Source organism: Platalea leucorodia (assembly GCF_965183815.1).
Source record: "Platalea leucorodia genome assembly, chromosome: 15".
NCBI lineage: Eukaryota > Metazoa > Chordata > Aves > Pelecaniformes > Threskiornithidae > Platalea > Platalea leucorodia.
In genome coordinates this window covers 4375928-4398024 of record NC_138837.1, presented here as the reverse complement: position 1 = coordinate 4398024, position 22097 = coordinate 4375928, and the positions used below count along the sequence as shown (strand labels likewise).

At 56.9% G+C, this 22097-nt stretch overlaps 1 protein-coding gene across 1 annotated transcript in view; it reads left to right on the top strand.

Annotated features, from left to right (window-relative positions):
* Window positions 1-1585: 1585 nt before the first annotated feature.
* The window catches only part of RXRA (retinoid X receptor alpha), a 119600-nt gene continuing 99088 nt past the window's right edge, over window positions 1586-22097 (top strand). The window contains exon 1 of the mRNA XM_082327591.1: window positions 1586-1681. Within this exon, the coding sequence (XP_082183717.1) occupies window positions 1654-1681 (28 nt within the window). The 5' untranslated portion in view covers window positions 1586-1653. The remainder of the gene's footprint in view (window positions 1682-22097) is intronic.

Sequence of the window (22097 nt, the reverse complement as noted above, 5' to 3'; positions counted from 1 at the left end):
CCAGGGTGGTGATGGGTGCCCTGGCTCTCCCAGCTCCCCCCGGATTCCCCCCAACCCCGCTCGCTGCAGGAGAGCTGGGCTCTGCCTTGGGAGTTACCTGTGCCAGCAGAACCCCCCAGCAGTTGTCCCCGGTGTCATTTCAGGCTTCCTGCGTGACCCTGTCGCTCCCCGCTGCAGCCGTGGCCCGAGCCTGTTTGTTATGCACGTTATGGCCATCAAGAGTGAGGGTCGATATGATGTTTAATATGCTTCATGCATAGTAGAGTCGCTTTGCTCCATCAAGTCGCTAATACACATTCTTACAAGGCTGAGTATCATTTATTAAACCTGGAGGCGCGCTGGGGAGGGGGGGGCCGGGGCCCCGGCTGCCCTGGGAAGCAGCCAGCGGTGCCGGTGGGGTGGTACCCGCTGCGCTGAGGAGGTGAGAGTTTGCAGACGAGCCGCACGGGCACAGAGAGTTATTTGTCGTGCCTCATTTATGGGAAATGAAATAAATTGCACGCTTTGAATGCCGCCTGCCGTGTGACGCACCCTGGGGACAGGGCTGAGGGGCTCACCGGGGCTGGGCTGAGCCTCACCCTGGGGCTGGGGTCACCTCAGATTGCTCAGCATCACTGCAAGAGCCCCCTCCCCGAGGCTGCCACCGCAGCGCTCTGCACTTTGTCTTTTGCCTTTATTTCTTTTTTTTTCTTATTTGTTGTTTCTTTTTTGTATTTATTTTTTCTTTTCCTTTTTCACTTTTTCTCTTTTCTTTTTTCCTTTTTCGTTTTTTTCTTTTTTCCTTTTTTCTTTTTTCTCTTTCCTTTTTTCTTTTTTCTCCTTTTTTCTCTTTCCTTTTTTCTTTTTTCTTTTTTTCTCTTTCCTTTTTTCTTTTTTCTTTTTTCTTTTTTCTCTTTCCTTTTTTCTTTTTTCTTTTTTCTTTTTTCTTTTTTTCTCTTTCCTTTTTCCTTTTTTCTTTTTTTCTTTTTTCTTTTTTCTCTTTCATTTTTTCTTTTTTCTCCTTTTTTCTCTTTCCTTTTTTCTTTTTTTTCTATTTCTTTTTTCTTTTTTTGTTTTTTCTTTTTTCTTTTTTCTCTTTCCTTTTTCCTTTTTTTCTTTTTTCTTTTTTCCTCTTTCCTTTTTTCTTTTTTCTGTTTTTTTTTTTCCTTCCCCCCGCTTTTTTTCTTTCCCCCCCCCCTTTCCCCATCACTTTAAAAAAAAAAAACCACGATTACCGTCGTGCTCTCCCCGGCCGGCGGGGCCGGGCGCGGGGCGGCGCTGCGCGGCGCGGCGCGGCGGGGCGGGCGGTCGCTGCGGGGCGGTCGCGGCGCTCGCTCCCCCCTGCGCGGGCCCCGGCGCGGAGCCGATCGCGCCCAGCGGAGCCGAGCGGCGGAGTTGCATTGTTGGGAGTTTGCAACAACTCCGCGGCCTCCACTGCGCGCCCGGCGCTGCGCGGGGCCGCCGGTGCGGGGCTGCAGCCTTCCCCGCCTCCGCCTCCTCCTCCTCCTCCTCCTCCTCCGCCCCTTGGGCTTTTTTTTTTTTTTCCCCCCCCTTCCCCCCCCTCCCTCTCCCCCTTTCGCTTTGATTTCGCTCTCCTCCCCTCTGCGCGCCCTGCGTGTGTGTTTTTCGCCGCCGATCTTCACCAAGCCCCTTGGCATGAGTTAGGCACCAGCTATGGACACCAAACACTTCCTGCCACTGGGTGAGTTGGGTTCCGAAAAAGGTTCTCCGTTCCTACGGCGGGGTGTGGGGGGGTGGTGGTTAAATAAAATAAAATAAAATAAGCGCCCGAGCTGCCCCCTCCTCCGCTTCCCCTTCCAGCAGCCCGCGGCGGGGAGGCGGGGGATGCGCTGCGCCCCGTACCCGGGGCGGGCGGGCAGCCCCGCGGGGAGAGTTGCTGGCAGCTGCGGGGAAAGTGCCGGGCGGGCCTGCCCCGTGGCCCCCCTCCGTCCTCCTTGTTTTAGTTATTATTTTTAGGTTGGGTTTTTTTCTGTTGTTGTTGTTGTTGTTGGGTTTTTTTGCGAGGCGCAGGCGGGGGGCGGCGGGCAGCGGCGCAAGCGGTATTTTCAAACGGGGCAGCGGGCACCGGGGCTCGGCCGGGAGAGCCCCCTCCCCGCCCGGGGCGAGGTCTGCAGGAGGGCTTGGCAGCTCGCAGCCTTTGCTTCCCCCTCTTGCTTTTCTCTCTCCCTTTCTTTTTTTTTTTTTTTTTTTAAATTATTTTTTCTTTCCTCCTTTTTCTCTCTCCCCGCCGGTATCTGGGGGGCTCAGCGCCCGCGGGGACCCCAGCGCTGCTCCCGCACCGGCCCCTCCGCTCGCATCGTCCCTTGCTGGTGGCAACCCGAAGCCAGCACGCTCGGGACCCTCCTGCCTTTTTTTTTTGTTTGTTTGTTTGGTTTTTTTTTCCCTCCCCCTCTTCTTTTTAGTTACATTTTAAAACCTATTTCCATCTGGAGTTTGCCATCGTTTCGGTGACTGAGTCAAGTCCTGGCTTGTAAGGGCGAATGCCTCCTTGCGTCTCGGTTTCAGGAGAAGTGATATTGCAGAGCTCAGTGTTCAGGGTGGGGGGAAGAAAAGTTTTAGTGAAGTAGCCTGGCGCCAAGTCCAGGCGAGGGGGAAGAGGGACGAATCCTGCCATCTCTGCCACGGCTCAGCACGGCGGCGCGTGGGCTCCCAGCCACCGGCCGAGCAAGCCCACGGCCAGCGAGAACATCCACTCCGGCTTCCCTGGGCTTTAAATCTGTGCTCAGCCTCTGCTAGCCTGTGGTGGTGTGTTTTGTTTCTTTCTTTTTTTTTTTTTTTCCTGTTTTTGTTTAAGAATTGCAATTTTAGTTGTTCCTTTCTAAGAGCAGAATAAATATAAACACCATCCCGAGGTCCCCAGGCAGCCCTGCCCCCCGGGAGGGTTTCCAGGACCGCGGGGGTCTGGGGGCTTTGGCAGGGAGAGCGTGGCCCCGCGGGCTGGCAGGTCTTCAGCATCTACCTTCCCCCAAAATCATGGGTTTACAGTGCCCTGCGTTGCTTCGGCTGTGAGGTGGGAAATGCTGCTGGGCTGACTCGCCCCGAGTTGCTGTTGGGGCTAAAAGCATCTCACCTGCAGCGGCCCCAGGAGCGGGTCCTGCTGTCACAGCCAAACCGCTCCTTTGGGGGGGGACACGCAGGTGCCGGGGAGCATCGCGAACCCACCCACCGAAGCAGAAAGTCCCTCTCTCTTGCCACACAAAAGTGGTTTCACCTTCGAGGTGGCTGTTTTAAGTATTTACGTGTCCTTTGATGCTCTTATGGAAGGCAGTCCAAACCTCTGTTGATACGGGCAGGATCAGGCCCCTACGTATATACTTGCATTTTCTTTCAGACCCGAGCTCTCCTGTTACGCCGTAGATGCTAAATAATACATTGCGTTATTAGTCATGTTGACTTTGACGGGGGAGGAGAGGGGGAGCGTGTGTCACCTTGCTGCTGGCTCGGGTAAGGATTTTCACACCGGTGCAAATGAAAAACAACTGATTTATCTGCTCATTTATAAATGTACGTGCGGCTATGGCGGGGAGAGGGTGGGTCTTTGCAACATGCTGTTCAGCACACTGGGAGCATCCAGAGGGAAAACAAGGCAGCCCCCCCCCGGGACGGCAGTGCTGGCTGGGGGTTACGACTTCGCATCGCTGGCTTAGGAGAGAATTCAGCTGCCTGCGGGAGCTGTTTAGGGTGCGTGGTCTGGCTTTGTGTCCGCCGCGAAAGCGACTCCTAAGTTTTATCCACTGGCCTTTGGTCACCGGTTACTGGAAAAATCAGCTTTGGTTGTAAGGGCGGTGGGGGCTGGAGGTTTCGGAGGGGGAGGTCTTGGTGCCGCGCTGAGCACAGGGGGCAGGTTGAGCCTGAAAGCCTGTGAGTGGTTTGTAGGAGCGAGGGGAGCCTCGAGGGGTGCGAGCAGAGACCTTCCCAGGGAAACCAGAGCGGAGCTGGGGGGCCACGGGGCCTCAGTGCTTTTTAGAGGTGGGATGGTCCAAAACCCGCCGGGTCCTGACTTTGCAGAGAGCCAGGGTGTTTCGTCAACCCTATCCCATGTCATGGTTGGGAGCTGGCGTTTGCAAGCTGAAGGGAAAAAAATAGCCAAGCTTGTGGAGTTTGTTTCCCTGCACACCAGTATGGGCCTCAGCTGGAGAACAGAAGCAACTGGGGGCCAAAATCAGGCTCTGTTATGTGTGGCCCCATCAAAATCTCAGCTCAGTTTGGCCTAAAAAGGATAACCTGGTGGAGGTTCCTGGCCAAGTCCTGCCCGTGGTTAGACTCGGATGACCCCGCTGATGTCATGGGTGGAAGCGTGGCCAGTGCTGGGCACTTTTAATAGTAGTATCTCATTTTCCTGCTCCTCTCGGCAGCTGCTGGCAGATGCCAGGCAGAGGCTCCCCACGAGGACGGCACGTCCCCGGGCATCTCCCGGGCTGGACGCCGTCGCCCTGCGGCTCCGTCTGCTGTCCCGCTCCCAGGAGAACCTGCAGCCTGGCCGCGGGGTCCGTGGGCACTGGGGCTGCCTGCGCCTGCCCCGTGACTGCCCGCACGCAGCCTTCCCGCACGGCACAGGTACTGTCCAGGGCTCCAGCTCTCCCTTTACTGGGTCTTTAATGATCGGGGATGTCTTGCTTTTGTTCCTCTGGGGGGGCTGTGCTGTGCCGAGTCTCCAGGAGGAGGAAAATCAAGAAAACGCCGTCACGCAAGTGCTTGCGAGGCTGGGGGGATCCGCGTCTCCAGCCTGCTGGGGTGCACGTGCCGAGGTCGGGCTTTGCACGGGGCCAGGTTGGGGACTGATGTGCAAACCAAGGAACTTGGTTCTTTGGGCAGCTGCTTGTTCCCAAGGCTCTGACCATTGCAATCCTTTTATTGCTTCATTTTCTTCTTTGCCTGTTCCCCTAAGAAGGTGAGAGCTTCTGGGGAGCAAAAGGGGGATGGTGAGCTCGGGGAGCCCTCCCTCGAGGCTCAGCCTCATGGGAGGAACAAACAGTTAATGGGTGTCCGAGGCCGGTGCTTCCCTCCCAGAGGTCAGTTCACCAGGTTGCAATCTCTGCGAGTCCCTCTTCCCACCCGCGCAGCCGTGCCAGGGCCGGCTGCAGCTGCTCAGGATGTGGGGTGAGAACTGGCCGTGCACGGCCCTGCCGAGGCCGGGGCGGGAACGCCTCCGAGGAAAACAGCCAAACAACCCCCCGTGCCCAGCTCGAGGGGAGCAACCCGGAGCGTGGGGGCTGCTTCGGGTGGAAGAGAGCGTGGGAGTGTGAGCATCCATGAGATGCTTCATCCCGCATCCCCTGGCCTTGCCATCAGGCACGTGGCCGGGATGAACCTGGATGCTTTGCAAAACCCAAGGCAGATTGGTGGGAGCCCACGTCTGGGTTGAGACCTCATCATGATCCTCAATTCTGCTTCTTTTAGCTTCAAAAATTTACAGCTGGTGGGAAAATCCATAGGAACAAAAATGATGAATTATGATGCTCAGCTTGCCTGAGCATCCCTGTGAGGAAGGAGGAATCCTCTGCCCCACATCTGGAAGATGCTGGCCGGCTCCGTGGGGCTGCGGGTGCAGCACCGGAGAGGGGCCTAGGGGCAAGAGAGAAAGTCAGAGACCAAGTCCTGGTCTCCCTTGCTGAAGCACAGCGTAGGGCTCGACCTCTCCCAATTGACATATGCAAAACAAGCCGGGAAGGAATTTTTGCCTTTTTCAGAATCTGGGCTGTCACAGTTAAATAAATCCTCTGAGGATCCCTGAGTTTACTCCACGTCGTCCTGCTGTGTTGGAGAGACCGTTTGGGTTTCTCGTATTTAGGGCATTTTATTTATTTAAAAGAGAGCGGGGGAGAAAGCCACAGAATTTTAGTTATTCATTGCAAATATTATTATTGGCATTTTGCTCCTGTTGAAAAAAAATCAAGGGGGGAATCAAAACATCTCACTGGAAAATACACCCTGGCTTTGTCCCACCCACATCTTCAAGGCAAAAATAAATATTTATTAAGAAATGGGTTAAAAACCTTTTTGTTGGAGTATTGTTTTCTGGGAGCAGGGGTGGATTCCCATATGCCAGAGCCCTGCCGCCTGGCTGCATTTTTTAAATTTTTTATTTTTTTATTTTTTTGCGGGATGGTTAAGAAAACAAACAGCGGAGCTGTGGGCACCGCGGGGCAGGGGCTCGGGCTTTGGGATGGTTTTTGGTCCTGCTTCTTGCACAGGGTTCTCGTTCCTACGAGCATCCCGGCGCCTTTTGGTGGGGGACTGCGTGTGAGCAGGGTATTCCCCCGAGGCTCTCGGCTGCCTGAAATCACCGAATCATTCTTGCTATAAATATCCCACGACCCCGCTGCGGCAGGCGGTGAGACAGCAAGAGGCGGTGGCCCTTGGCAAGGGGCTTAACCGAGGGTGGTGGTGATGGAGCGGGGATGCCAAGGGGGTCCCTGCCCGCCAGCCGGGCTCCTCTCTGCTGAACGGGGCTGCTGGTGGTAACCAAAGCCGGGGACACCTCAAATCGCTGCCGGCGGAGTGCTGGGTATTGCAGGGACCTTCCCTGGGAGCTCGGTAACCTAATTGGGCTCTAATTAATCCTGTTCTCTGGCTCTGATCCCCAGCGCGTCTCCCCATCATCACCTCCCTTCGCGGGCGAAGGAACTGGGTCTCTCCTCCCTCCGGCCCGCGGTGCCAGGGGATGCTCGGCAGAGCGAGCGCGCTGCCGGCGCGGGATCCAACCCGGCAGCTCCGTAATTGCTTCCTAAAAGGCCCAGGTGGGCTCTCAAAGTCAGTACAGCTACAAAGCAATAGGGGAGGCAGCCTGGGTGGTTTTATTTTAATTGATTTTGTCAGGAGTTGCTGTATTTTATTACATATAAAGACTAGACTCTGGAATAACTTTGAACGTTTGACACACACACAAAAAGCAGCTTTCTGACATTTTCCTCTTTGCTTGTCTTTTATTTTATTTCTCCCCTCTCCTCCTCCTCAAAGGAAAGCGTGTGCCTGGAGGGAGGACAGAGGAGGAGGGAGGAGTGGTTGTGTCTCTCCAAAGGCTGCTCGAACATCAAGGCAGCGCAAAGCAGACGAAATAATATTGCAAATAAGGATTTAAAAAACCCTACAGAAGGATCCCCACACATGCCAGCCAGCTCAAACTGCTAGAAGATTTTCAGACAGAAGCAATTTAGCCTGGGAAAATGCTCTATTGTTGAGATGGAAACTGGCTGTGAGAACTTGCCTTTTCTGACAACGTTTTGCTTAGAAAAAGCAAAGCAAAGCAAAGTCAGGGAAACAACCTGAGTTTTTATTTAGAGAAGACGGAGCATTTCAAAATGGAGGGTGTTTTCTGAGATAAACATGGAACAATTCCCTTGCAAGAAAGGGAAGAAAGGGTTCAAATTAAGCCCAAATGCAGCTCCCCTCCTTTGAAATTTTGTTTAACGTGGAGTTAAAAAATAATCCTGTTCAAACAGACCACTCGTAAGCATAAAATGGTTGTTGGTTTGGTGTTTTTTGTTTTTTGTTTTTTTTTTTCTTTTATTGTGATCTACAATAAAAGTTTCAAGGTTGCACCTTGGGGCTGTAATTCTGATCGCAGCCCTGTTTGTGCCAGCTCCTGCCTCTGCGCATCAGGAGGGGATGGATCTTGCCTTGAAAACTCATCGGCTGCCCAGATGAGACAGATACAGGGTGGGAAACTGAGGCACGCGGGTGCGTCTGAGCGCCGGCGAAGCTGGGAACGGGGCCCGGAGCGAGGGTGTGGGGTGGTTGTGAAACCTCGGCTGGGACGGCGGCTTCCAGCCCCGCAGAGCAGATCCGTCTGGGATCCGAGCTCCACAGGGCTCCCGTGGGCTTTTGAGGGTCCCAGCTTCTGGGAGCCAAAAAAACCCTCCAAGCTGCTTTTTGGCCTGGGAGCAAAGAAAAGCTCTCTGCTGGGGTTTGTGTGTAAGCCAGGTGCTTCCAAACCAGAGGCCAAGGAAGAAACACCCTAAATATTTGTTTTATTAAGCATCAGGAGCAGGGCCCGCATCCCCCTTCTGCTCTAGTGGAAGACGGTTCCTCTCGCCGTGGGCATTGCTGCTTCTTTCAAACCCTGGGGGATTTTTTGGTTTTTTGGGTTAAGCGTTTGCTTTTGGTGGGCCCTGAGTGGAGGTTGGTGGTGTATTTGGGTTTGGGTCTTATCTGAGCTGTAACCCTTTCCCCGGATTGCATTGGATGCGAGATCACTGCGGAGCGAAGAGATAAAAGGTGCAATACTGGTATTTGTGACCAATAAAATGGTAATGGGATTCCCATCTGGTTGTTACTTTTCATGGTCTCCTCTTTGGTGGAGTTTCGGCTTTCTTCAGCTTTTACAGACTTTAAAAAAAAAGAAGAAATGAGGGGAGGGGGAGCTGAGGGCAGCCCTGGAGCCCCCGAGGTTTACGGCCCCCTCAGCTCATGGAGCAAATCCTTTGTGCTGGGGCTGCCAGGAGCGGATTAGGGAGGGATGCCCCGTCTAGTTTCAGCTGGCTGCGCGGCACTGGGCGCGAAGGCAGAAACATTTGATTATTGTTTTTCCATTTTTGGCCGACGAGTAAGTGCTGGAAAGTTTTTTGGTTGGTTTTTTTTTTTTTTTGCTGTGAACTCTGTGGGCTGCTGCGAGACAATTTTGTTGTGGGCAGCGCATCTCCTACGTGCCCATTACGGAGTCGAAATGAGGCAACGGCAGCGGTGAAGCAAGAGCGGAAGGAGAAGCGCGGGAGAGGGGGTGCGCTGCCAGGCGAGATCCGCCCGGAGATGCGGAGGTGACGAAGCGGGGAGACGGGGTTAGGCTGTGCCGGGTTGGCACGGGATGCGACGGAGGAGGCTCGCTCCCCGCAGGTGAGATGGTGAGCGATGGCAGAGGCACGAAGGGGCGTAGAGAGGAGCGGGGTCAGAGAGAGGCAGGAGCAGACCCAGGGGCGTTGCACGAGCTGGGGAAGCTGTTTTGGCTGCCCGTGGGGCGGCAAGGGATGGGTGAGAGTGGCTTCCCAGCGCTGCGGCTTCCCTGCCCTGCACCATGGGGAGCAGCACCCTCTCCCTGGGGACCCATGTGCAGGTGGGTGCTCCTGCAAAAGGGGGGAAAAAAGGGAGAGAGACCCTGTTTCCCCACCGGTCATCTTGCCAGACTGTGCTGGACTCCTCTTCTGCTCCCACCTCCTCCTTTTGCTGCCCCTTTTTTGCAAGATGAGTGACTTTATCAGGCCCGGGAACCTGTGGTCTCTGCCCCACGCAGAGGAGCTGTGGCCTCTAACGCCGCTGAGCAGGGCCCGGCGGCGGCAGATAACGGCGTATCAGCGGCAGGTTGTGCCGGAGATGCTTGCCCATGCCATGGTGGGGAGATGTTTCTTCTCATCAGCGTTGGGGCTGCTTCTGGAGACCCCCTTGCACCCTACGGCTGCCCCGACCCACACCCGTGGGGCTGCTGCAGCCTGGGGGGAGGCTTAGCGGGGTCAGGGGTGGGGGGTAAAAGCAGGGGTCCCTACGAGGGCACCCCAACCCTGCGAGGGACCAGGCAACTTTAGCAAGCTGAAAACCTCTCTCTCGGAGCTCTGCACCTGCATGGCCAGCCCTCCCTTTTGACCTGCACTTGTTCAAGTGTGACTTTCAATTGATCATAAAAATCCTGTGTGATTCACAGCGCTTCTGCCCTCCAGCCTGCCGGGCTCCGTCTCTCCGCATTCACTTAGCGTGAGAGAGCAAATTGCCCTCCAGTTCATCCTCCTCATTCTTAATGGGGAACCGTTGCTTTCTGGATCTGCTCCCCCCCATGCACTCCTTGAATTATAATACATTAGCGATGGTGGCTTAGCATTTTAATTTAATTTTCTCTCTCTATTTTTTTTTTTTTTTTAAATTTATTAAGAACACCCGTTTCAATGCAAGCTCCCAAACGTCAGGGTGGGGAGGGAGGGAGGTGCAGCTCCCTGCTCCATCCCAGCGCAGACCCCGTGTGCGTGCGTGTGCGTGTGGCTCACAGACAGTGAAATTGCACCCTAGAGTTATAAAGCAATTGTCTAGCTCAGCAGCAGAATGAGCATGAAATGGTGCAGAAAGCAACTAAATAAAATTGGGTAAGGCAGATGCATGAAAATAATGACATCTCTATACCGTAGTCAGGCGCGCTCGCTCCTTCTCACACATGCAGATAAACTTTTATAACAGACTTTGCCTTTATTTTCCCAGGAAACTCTTCTAAAATGGAGCTGTGTGTTAGTGTGGTGCGAGCCCCTGTGCCCCCTCTCCCGCGTTTCTGGGGCCGTCGTGCCGTGCCTCGCTGTCCCTCTCCTTCTCTGCCGCTCTCCCTGTCCCCCTTTTCCCTTCTTTTTGTTTTCAGAGCAGGATTTTACTGCTCAGCCAAACACCGAAACGATAACCTTTGCAACTTCATTTCCCTTCGGTTGTGGCGGCTGTGCTGGGCTGGGGGAGCGCTGCGAGCGGGTGGCTCTCGGGGGTGACCTGCCATGTCCCATGCAGATTGGATGAAGAGATGCTCTCCTGGCTCTCACTCGCTTTGGGGTTTCTCTTTTTTTCCTTCCTGGATGGTGGCAGCTGTAAGGACGGGAACGTGCAGGCTGTTGCGTGGAGCTTTAGGACGTGAGAGTGGGGATGGAAAACCCGGGTGGTGCACTGGCTGCGTCCCTGTATCCCTCCTCCCAGGTGATGGCTGGTGGCACCAGGACCACCCACTCCCACCCTCCATATTTATCCAGCTGCACAGGTTAAAAATGCCCCAAATTGGGGGCCTGGAGAATTGACCTTAACTGTGATTCCTCCCCAGAAACCCTCCCTGGTTCTTCCCCTGGGCTCTGTGCTGCTGTCCCTGCTCCGACGCTGCCCCGGAGCCTTTGGCCTCAGCAGAGGCACGTTCCCCGTCTGCTCCCGGGAAGCCGATACGTTTCCCAACACGGTCTGACGTTTCGCTCCTCCTGCGCTGGGATCCTCACGAGGCTGGGAACAAGCTGCTTATCTCCCCACCCAAAAGGCCCTTTAGGTGACGTTCAGGCTGTGTCCCCGCCATCCTTGTGCCCTCTCGCCTCTGAAGGCATCACCGGGCACCGCTCCACGTGCTCGCGGTGCTGGGGACGCCCTTTCTCAATGAGGTGCTGCCTGCTGCATCCCGCCCAGGCTGGCTCATGCCAGGGATGGGGAGCGGGTGGTAGCAGTCGGGCTCCCCCAGCCTCCCCAGTCTGCTGCTCCCCAGTTCGGAGGGCTCAGGTCTGAGCCGGTCATGGATCCTTTCCCTCTCTGCAAGGAAAATTAAGTCCATCTTTGCATTGCTGGGCTTGCTGCACCAGAGCCTGGGGCTCACTGCCCAGCGCCTTTGCAGCAAAACCTCCATCTCTGATTTTCCTTTGCTGGGACATGTCCCTGGGGTCCCCGATTAGCCGCTCCAGTGCCTTGCCCGCTGCCTCCCCATCACACGCAAGACCAGCGCAGATCCCACGGGTGGCTGGGAGCCATGTGTTGGCTGCGCAGCCTCGAAGCACAAGGCGGCACTGAGCCCAGCAGTGTGGGACATGTGCACGTTCCCCTCCTCGCTGCCTGCAAAAACCCAGCTCCTCTGGAGAGAGGCAGAGGAGGAGGCTTCCCTGCAGAGATTGCTCCAGCTCTGGGCAGATGGATGCTGAGACCCTGCCAGCGTTTTTGCTGGTGTGGAGCCACAGCACCAGAGTGGAGAGCAGGGAAGTGCACACATGCAAAAATCAGTGTGAAGGCATAAATCAGGCCGAGAGTGAAAGGTTAAAGAAATCCAGAGGAAGCGGAGTGATGTGCGTGATAGAAAGGGGTTTCCTGTACCTACACAGGCCACCCAGGCTCCCTTCCTGTCAGGGCAAACCTGCTAACGCAGAAACTTTCTGCACCCCTAAGCAAATTGTGGTCTGCTGGGTGGGCACGTTGTGAGCCAGCCATGCCAGTTAATACTTTGCACTGACAGTCTGCTCCCTCCGAGCCTCTGCGGTGGTATTTATAGGATGTCTGGGCGGCTCTGGGAGAGCACCACAGCCGTTCGAGCCCGTGGTGGGCAGCAGCAGCAGAGCTCAGGGAGGGATGCAGTGATCTGTGCTGGAAGCTGTGCTGCCACAGTGCAGTCCTAAATCCCCATCCTCTCCTTTGCCATCCGTGCTGGGCTCGTTTTCTGCAGGTGAGCTGTGTCTGCCAGCTGCCCTGTGCTTCGCATAAGGGACCGGACATCGGAGGTGGCTCTGGGAAGAGTTAAGACTCCTGGGACAATTACCTGCAGGCCCCCATTTAAGCACTTAGGAAGTCTTAGCCAGATCCCTGCCAGAGATAGCCTGGCCAAAGGCCAGCTGATACCTATTGTTTGCAAATGTCAGGAGACTTTGTCTAAACAGCGGTTCGGAGCTGGGGCTTGCTGGGAGCAGGAATCCCAGATGGGCTGGAGGGCTCTGCTGCCCTGCTGCGGGGGGGCTGATGCTGTGCTGCCGAGATATATGGCAAGGCAGCACCCCAAATTACACCCTACCAGTAGGTTTCTCTGCCCCTTATAGGGTTGGGCGACACAGATTTAGTTCGTTAGGGTTTTTGCCTGTGTTTCGAGTTGTATTTTGGTAGCGGTGCTGCCGTGCCCTGCTGCCATGCCCTGCAGCTCCAGGGCTTTGCCTTGGAGCTCCGGTGCAGCTCTGCCTCGGGGTTTCACCCTCCTCTGGGTGACTTACGGCAAGTCGCTCCCTCTTCGTGCTTCACCTGTGGGGCAGGTTTAGGCTGTGGAAATCAGAGGCCATCGGTCACCGCGGGCTTTGTTTAGCTTGGGCTCTCGGTGTTCCCATCTTTGTTGTCTTTCCGCCTGCGCTGCTATTGCCGAGGGGCGTTGGGCGCCGCTGCCCGCGGGCACCCAGGCGCTCTGGCCGGCCGGGTGTTATGCCATGGGAACCGAGGCTGGGCAGGCATGGAAAACCACGCCTGGCTTCTCCAGCAAGGTTTCACGGCCTCTAGGTGTGTGCAGGAAATGTTGCAGGGCAGGGATTTCTTGCAGCAACCCCTGGGTGGCAGATAACAGCGCGGTTCCCATCTAAAGCCCCCACCTACGCAAGTGGGGAGGCTCCACCTCTCCCTGTGCCTTCCCAAAATCCCATGGCAGTGCAGGAGATGCGCGGCTGATCCGGGCATTTTCCCAGGTCTGTTTTTTGGAGCAGTGGCATTTGCCCTGGACACTGCACTGGCTGCCATGAGATGCAGCCCACCCTGGAGCTGCTGCCTGGTTGTAGCTCAGCTGCACCCCAGGAGCAGCAGCTGGCATCGGGGGAGCCCAAAAGCTCTTCTCAGGGATGCACGAGCAGACGAGCCCCAGGATACGGCCCGGGCAGCAGTGGTGTTGAGGGTGAAGCTCATCCCAGCTCATCCCCGAGAGCAGAGGGATGCTCCCAGTCCTGCCTGAAACGTGGGGACCCCAAACCAGCCCTTTGGAGGGAGGGGAGCGCATGTTGGGGCAGAAAAGTGCCAGCGTTGGGTTGGAGTGTGGGTTGGGGTCCTCGCCGCCCACGCTGGGTGGGAAGGGGGCGAGCGCGGGGCCGGCGGTGCGTGCCGGGCGCCGGGAGGTGCCCGCGGGGCGGGAGCAGCCGGTCCTGCCAGTTCTCCCCTGCACAGGGCTGGGTGCTGGGAAGTCCTCTGAGCTGCAGTCGAGGCCGGCGTGAGGGCTGATCCCAGTTCCCTCTCTGCCACTGGTTCCCCGGGTGGCCTTGTGCAAGTCACCCGGTCCCTCGGCTCCCAGCTGGGTGACGGGGTATCGTTCTTCCTTGGCTGGTCCTGATGGCTTGATTGCAAATCTTTGGGAGCAGAGGCTCTGTGCTGGGGAAAGCACCCAGAGGGCCTGGGCCTGGCTGGGAGGAAGAGCTTGCTTTGCATGGGAAGGGAAGGCGAAGGCAGGGTGCTCCCTAACTGAATGCACCTTTACAAATTAATAAGGTAGAAGTGACTCTATCGAAAAAAAAACCCCACAGTGTGTTGGCCCGCCCCTGTAATTGCCAGTGTGGAAATCATGGCACATGAGGACTCGCAAGCGAATGATTAAATCCACAGGCTTGTTTCAAAAGCAGAGGAAATGAGCCTCCCAGCGCTGCCCGGCCCCGCGCCGGGGCTGGGGGTCGCGGGCGACCCTTCGGCAGAGGAGCCTTTGCCGGGGAGGTTCGGCTGGCGCGGACCCCACGAGCACCGTCGGGATCAGCAGCTCGGCATTGATTTCATCGAGCGGGTTCAAGATCGCGTCAGCTTAACTAAGGACTGAGATTGACCCGTGGCGATTCGCTGACTTTATTATTAAGACGGTGATGCGGCTGGGCTGGGGAAGAGGGAGCTTATCGTTCCCGTCTCTGCATGGTGGGATGGCTTGGTGCAGGACTGACACCTTTTCCAAATTTTTGTTGTATCTTTTGCTGTGAAGAGGTAAAATCCTGAATGTACCTTGAAGGAGCGGTAGGAGAAGGACTTTCCATCCCAGCTCTTGGCCCTGTCGGTAGCTGCAGAAGAGGAATGTTATAAGGAGCTATTCATCATTGCAATTATTTTATTAAGAGTACACAGTGTGCTTGAGAGCTGGAAGAGATGGAGCTTTGGGATGTTTTCAGCATTATAAATACTGGTTGGTTACATCACCCAGCTTTTAAAAAATGGTATGTGTAGCCCTGGTGAAAGAAAATTTGCAGACAACCTTGGGGAGGAGAGCTGGGTGCCTGTTCCCAGCCCGGCGGGCAGTGCGGCTTCTGCCCTTGCGTCTCCCTCGGGACCAACTGGGAGAAAAATCTCTGGGCTCTGCCCCTGCACAAAACCCCTGGGGGGAATTTGTGCCCGGCTGCCCGGTGTGGGCTGGAGATGGGTGAAACGGGCTCCTTGGGGGCAGCCAAATCGTTACCACAGGAGATGGGTCAGCTCCCACCTGGAGACACGGAGCCCTGTAGCACACCACCACTCCCCAGTCTGCAAGTGCTCCATATAACCTCATGCTACTGAAAACCAAAATGCTGCTCCAGGGCCTGTTTTTGTAGTTTTCTGTCCTGCATGGAGCCCCGTGTGCTTTGTGGGGGCTGCCCACCTCGGTGGCACCCCATCCTGCTGCGGCAGCGGCGGAGCAGCCGGCGGTGGGTCCCACACAGGCTGGCACCTCTGCGTGCGTTATCGCAGCCGCGCTCCGGGGCTAAAGTCCGTGATGGGAAAATGCCCAGTGGACTTTTAACTGGAGTTCTTAGGAGAGCCCAGCTTAGAAACCTTTAACTGTTTCCTGGTGATCTCCGCTGGAAAGCAAAGAGAGAATCAGGGAGAGGGTGGGCTGCCTGCCTGGGGTCGGGTCCCTGGGGGGGGCTTGCTTGTGGCCGTGCCGGGGAGATCATGGGGATCGTGCTGCCTGGTGCTGGGGTCATCGCTGCATGTGTCCACCCCTCCGCTGGCTTTGCTGTCAAACCCTCGGCTCTCGGCCCAGCTGTGCCATGTAGTATGGGCCCCCCCAAAATCCAGCTCTGGGCACGTAGAGGCCGCAGCAGGGTCACTGGACTGTCCTCCTTGGGACACATCTCAGCGTGTGTCCCTGCCCTCCTCCCTTTGCTGTCCCTCCCGCTGCGTGGCCTGAAAAGATGAACCCTGTTTGCCGGAGAGGGGGTGGGCATTGCTCTGCAGCATCCATATCAATGGGAAACTGCATCTGAAGGCTGAAAGGAGACTTGGCTGCTGCTTTTTTTGCTGTCTCATATGCTGGTTTTGCCTCCTGCTTGAGGCACCTGGGTGTCTGGGGGGGGTTTATTCCAGCATCTTCATCCTTATTCCTCTTGCCCTTTCCCTTGCTGTTGTTTTGCGTACTTTTTTTTTCTGCAGGTTGTGGGTCTTGTTTGCTCTGGGTGGGTCTGCGGGCGCCGAGCGGGTCCCCGCTGCCGGCCCAGGGCTCGAGCAGTGCCTGCGTGGGGGAAGAGCGGGGCTTTCCCGTGACTCCAGCAAAACCAAACAGCCGCCCTCTCTGCGTCACGGGGTGATCGATCCGTCTGCAGCAGGGATGGGGACAGGGCGTGCTCTCCCGAAGGGCCAGGGCTTTGCAGGGGGGGAATTCGTGCCGGCAGGGGCAACGCGGGGATTGTGCCCGTCGGGAGCAGCTGAGCGCGGGACGGCATCGCTGGCAGCCCCTGAGGCACAGCTTTGCCGGGGAGCGGGCAGGCTCCCCGTGCGCCACGAGCTGTGCCCTCGGTGGAAGTGATTCCCGGGTGAGAAGTTCCCACTGTGGAAGCCTTTATTACCGGGCAGAGCTAGGTTTGTTTTGTTTATCATCCATTTACTTGGCTTTGGAGGCATGCCCAGATTTCTCCAATTTTGTGTGTGTGGATGTGTGATTTATTAGGATTCAGGGTTTTTTTTCTGGTTTAATTTCACTTCCTCAAACTGACAGGCCGTTTGAACAAACTTCTTTTGGATGATTTCCTCTATAGTTTTAAAGGGACGCCTAAAAATAAAGGGAAAATGTTGCAGCATGGTTGACAATTAAAAAACCACCCGGTCTGCCGCTGTGACAAACCTCAGCCCTGATTTCGGCAATGGAGAGAGCTCAGGGGGTGAAAAAACAACCTGATTTCACTTTTGGGTACTTAGAGCTTTTGACAGCACTTCAGGGATCACTGGCTTTACTTGTTTCACTGTAAAGCTGATCGTGCCGCCATCCTGCGCACACTTCGGCATGTTCTTAGCTTTCCGCATGCGAGCGGTCCATTAAAATAGTTGTGCGTGTCTAAAGCTCTGCCAGCTCCAAGCTTTGGTTTCCTCTCTTTGGCTTGATCTGTTCCACAGTGGTCAGGAAGAGGGGGGAAAAAAACTCCATTTAAGAAACACTGGAAAATGTAACTGCAACCTCCAGAGAATGGGGAGCAGGTAGGCAGGGGCAGAGCACCTGTAGCTGCCTTGAGCTGGGTTTGCTGCTTTTGTTCTGCCGGGGTTTTTACAAGCTGGGATTTCGCAACGGCGACGTGGCTTTCGAAATAACTGAGGCAGGGTTTTGCCTGGGCGTTCTCCAGGGCCCGGCGCCGGGCACGTTGCTGGCGATGCAGCCCGTGGCGCCGGGAGGTGGTGGGGAGCCCCGGCAGCATCGGGGCGATGCTCGGGCGCTGCCTGGGTGCAGGCAGGGAGCTGGGGAGCTGCTCTGTCCATCGCGCTCGCGGTGCCTGTCAGCAGAGAGATTGAGATGAAGGAAAACTTCCTTTCCCCCTGTCCAAGCTATAAAAGCATGAGAGAGAGAGAGAGAGAGAGAAAGATTTACCCCAGGGATCATCAGTGATAAAAAGCCTCTCTTTTGAAAAGCAATGAGAGAAAAGAAGTGTGTCTAATCCTCCCGGAGAAGAAAGGAAGAACATCCCTCTGCCGCGAGCCGTGCGGGGGCCGGAGGGACTCCGGTGTGGATGCAGTGACCCGGCGCTCCTGCCCGGCCGAATCCTGCCTGGTGCTGGCTGATGTAGAGGAAGGGCCAGATCCTCTGTGCAGGAGCAGAGATGCTTTTTATTGCACGGGATCGGGGCCCGTCGGCTTGGAGGAGCTCCGTCAGCGTGGGGATGGCGAGAGAGCCAGCCTGTGGGTCCCTGCAGGGCTGGGGGCTGGCTGCGCTGCGATGCAGGGTGCAGGCAGCAGTCTGGGGCTCGTGGGGCTGGGGAGATGCTGCTGGCTCTGTTGCCATCCCCACGTTGCTCAATCTTTGCAGAAGAGCCTTGCTGGCACCCGGCAGGGGAGAGACAGGCCCAGATTTTCTTTCCCCTTTTACCCTTGGCCCCGGGGCTGGAGAAGGCTGCCGAGCAAGGAGGGATGCTTGTCCCTGGGGCGTGTATCCGAGGGACTCCCACAGCCCTTGATCACTTTTTCCCGGTGGTACGGGGGCGTGCAGCTGGCCTGGCTGGCTGTGTCTACAGCTGTCTTTCCTCTCCTGGTACAACAATGTCACCATTTCCTCAGTGACAACCTGCAGTGGTCAGGCATGGCACTGAGCGGCTCCGTCACCCCGTCAGCGATGGGGCGGTGGCAGCTTGGCTGCTGGTCCCATGCTTGCAAAGTCCGAGCTGAGGCCGCCCGGTTGTCTTTATTGCTGTTGTGGTTGATGATTTATTTCAAGCAGCATCCGCCCTGTCTCGTGACTTGATTAAAAAATAAAGCAAACAGCAGCGCAGCGTGGCTGCTGTGAGCCAGGGGGTCCCTTCCCTGAGCTCCCACGGCGTTCCCGGCCCGTGCCTGAGCCGTGCAGACCGGGGACAGGCTGCTCCGGGGGGATTTAGCAGAAAAACATGCTGGGGATGGTAGGGTAAAGGCAAACGGCAGTGTTGCAGTGGAACGACCTGTCCGGCTGGGAGAGCGGCCTGGCTGGGGATGGAGAGGTGGGCGTTGGGGCGGGAGCCCTCCGCACGCCGGGTCGCACACACCCGAGCGAGGCAAGGGGCAACCCCGCTCCTGGGGACCCACCGCCGCTCCCCTCGGTGGGGTTGAGGGGCCTTTCATAGACTGTAGAGATTCATCTGCTCCTGAACAGTTATCTGTGGCTCCTTGAATGGAATGATGATCATCCATAGCCAGGGAAGTCCTCATTGTACTGGGATTAATGAGTTTATGTTTAAAAAAACAACAGAAAGCCCGAAACCACCACCCTGCACCTTCAGGAAGAAACAGGTGATGGGGTGGTGGTGCGATGGAGCTCTTGCCACAGCCCTGCTGCTGCTCCGGTGGCTGGGGAGGAAAATAAAGCTGACATCAGGGCGTACTGGCTGACTGCACAGCCTGGTAGGCAGCGGTGTGGTCTGCATCCCGGGGACGCGTGCCGGGCTTCCCCAGCAGCCTCGCTATGCTTCTGGGTAAGGATTTTGGAGAGACTGTCAAGCGTTTTGCTGCCGGTGAAACGTGCTGCGCTGGCCGGAGGGCGAGCACAGAGCATCCTTTTGTGTGCTGCGAGCCTTTGAGGCATTAGACGGTGCCTGTCGTGTCGCGGTGTCATCTACTGCCCGTCTGCTCGTCTTGGTAACAGCGGGAAACTGGGGCTGAGATTTTTGCAGATCATCCTGGGATGTTCGAGCTGACAGCTTCGGTGCCGGGAGTTTATGCCCTGGCCCTTGGGGAGGGCTTTGGCAGAGCCTACCGCCCTCCGCTTGTATGCGGAGGGAGCGAGTGACTCATGAACCCCTCGCAGAGAAAGGGGAGCAGGGAATTAGCTCACGGCTCTTGTGAAAGAGAGAAGCCAACCTGATACCTATAATTAAAGCGGGTGTCAAAGAATGAAGTGCAAATTCCTCAGTGGGCATCTCACCGGGAGGGAAAGCAGCGCCTGCCGGCTGACCCGAAAGTGGCAGCTCCTCCCCGGCGAGGGGCTGTGGAGGGGCCAGTGCCGAGGCTGCGAGGGCCAGGCGTGAGCCCCCTGCTCCCGTCCCTCCCGGCAGGAACGAACTGATGTAGATGGCAAGGCCACGGGTGTCCTGTCCCCGTCCTGTCCCCATCCTGCTGCTCCAGCCAGCGTAAAGGAACCAGCTGCGGGAACGGTGCCCAGTGGGGATGGTGGATCTGCCCTAGGCAGAAAACTCCCAGGGAGCATGTGGGGCTTGTCGGGGAGGCGAGGGGTCCCTGGGCACAAAGCTGGGGAGAGGCAGCGGTAGAGAGCGAGGCGAAGGGTGGGTTTGCGGTGCCTGCTTTGGGAACTGCAGGCGAGCAAGGGCAGGAGCAGGACGTGGAGACAGTGTCCGTGGTGCGGTGGGGTGGGATGGCCTCAGGAGGAGACCCGAGTCCTCGCTGGGGTTGGAGGAGGCACTTGGGGACCCGTCCTGCTGGGGTGCTGCCTGGTGTCTCTGTGTCACCTCGAGGGCCTTGTTCCCCTATAGTGCTTGTGTTGCCCCCCAGTATGCCTCTGAGGGGAAGGGAAACTGAGGCACGGGGATAATGCTGTCTATTTGTTTTGCGTGAGTGCTGAGCACATGCACGGTGGCTCCAGGCTCTTGCACCGGTCCTATCTTTTCCAGCCGCTCCTACCTGCGAACCCTGGGCTGGTGCCAGGAGCATGCAGCAAGCGGTGGGGTCCCTCCGGCCGTCCCCTGGCGCAGCACCCCGGCTCGGTCCCCGCGGCTGCGAGTGCTTTCCCAGCAAATATCAAATCTGCTGAGCAGATGGAAAAAAGAAAGAAAAAAAAAACAAAAAACCACCCAACCCAATAATACGAGGAAGAAATGCTGGTGTGTCCTGGGTGGATTAGTTGAGACTCCTCGCTGGATTCCTCCGAAGGGAGGTGCTCGCGCTGGAAGCCGGCCACCAGCCGGGCCTGCCGCATTTTTCCTGGATTCTCTTACTATTTGGGGACTGAACTTTTGTCTGAAAAATATGTATTTTTAACTTGGTTGTGCCTGAAGCTTGTCTCGACTTTGGGCCGCTCGGCTTTCTCCTGGCCCAGCATGCGCTGAGGTGGATGCGCTGGGAGGTGAGGGCCAAATCCTTCATCCCGGCCTGGCCCAGGAGGAGGCAACGAGAGAAGAAAAGGTTCGTTCTGGCGCAGAAAAAAATAATTTCAGAGGTTGCCTCCTGCTTGGCCCCTTTGCCCAACGTACACAGCAAGAGCATGGAGCCATGGCACTGTTATGTCTGAGGACAAAAGCAGCAGTGATGGGGACATCGGTGAGAAAATCTGGTGTTAAAATAGTTAGGGGAAAAAAAGAAAAGGGGATAAATATCTCAGAAAGACGCGTAGCCCCCAACACGCAGGACTGACGGACCCAGATGCACGATTGCCTTGGAAACAGCCATTGAAGTGTGTGATATTTCTGTCTCCAGGTGCTTGTTTCCCTCGCAGGGCACCGGCACCGCCGGTCTCTGCGTGCCGCCCGGGCTGACTGCCCGGCCACTGGCACGGCGCTTGGCTCCCGCTGCAGCCCCGGGAGCCCGCGCTGCTCCTGCGCCCAAGCCTGGCTCAGCCCGGTAGAGCGATAACGTGGCCGCTGAGGATTGCACTGAGCTCACAGCTCCGCAGGGCAGGGATGAGGCCGGCGAGGTGTGGCGGGTCCTTTGTTTATTGTAGGGTTGCCGGACGCAACGTGGCTCTGCGGGGCTGCGAGTTTGCTTCCCCTGCTCGGGGACGGAGCTTGCCCAAGCCAGCAGGACAATCCGGGATATGTTTTCATAATTAAAACAAATAAAACAAACCCATACGCGGCGTTATTTACAATACACGCTCGGGAAGAGTCGAGCTGAATATCGTTTCCTCGCTGAGTTTTTCCCTTTGTCACTCACACACGAGTTTGTTGTTGTTGGCTGCTCCGGAGGCCGCGGTCTCGCGTGCCGGGCTGCTGCCGGCCCGCAGCGGGCTGCCCGGGGAGCCGGTGTGGGGTGGCCGGGACTGGGCTCTGCCGGCCGCGCTAGCGTGGGTTTTGCTCCGTGGCACGTGCGGGTTTGTTCCTGGAAAGCCGGTTGAGAAGGGCGGCTGTGCGGGGCAGTGACTGGGGTGCTTTTATGAAGTGAAGAGATGCTGCTGCTTGTGGGACTGGCTGCTGGCGTGGCGGGGATCTGTGTGGGGTGAAATAAAATGCTGGGGTTCCCTGCAGAGGGCTGGCAGGGCATGGCAGGTGATTTTCCAGCAGAGTCCAGCATCACTTGCTGGTCGTTGCCTGCAGCATCCATCCCCGAGAGGCTGTGCTGTGGTCCAGCAGCTTCACTCCTGTGTGGGGTCCGAGACCTGGAAGTGCCGCAGCATCTGGCGGGGTTGTGGTTTGTGGGGGGAGCAGCTCTGGCTCCCGGCTCCCTCCCAGTGCTTTGGGCAAACATCGCCCTGAGGATGGAGAGGAGAGATCTGGCCCCGGGATGCGGTGCTGGCTGCAGGGATGCAGCTGCAGCAGTCGGTGGAACTGGGCAGAGTTGGTGTGGTCCCAGGTGGTGCTGGCTGCTCCCCCAGGGAGGGACATCGCTTACTGGGGAGGGGGGAGGTGGCCGCGGGTGTATGCACACAGGGAGAGGGCATGGATGTCTGCTCTCACTGCGTTGGCAGGTTTTCACCCTGCTGCTTTCTCGCGGGCACCAGCCTGGCAGGGGACGCTGCGGGGAGGGATGCGTGCCGGGGGAGGGATGTCACGGGGCGCAGGGGGAAGGTGCGCTCCTCCCCTCGCGCCGAGCTGCAG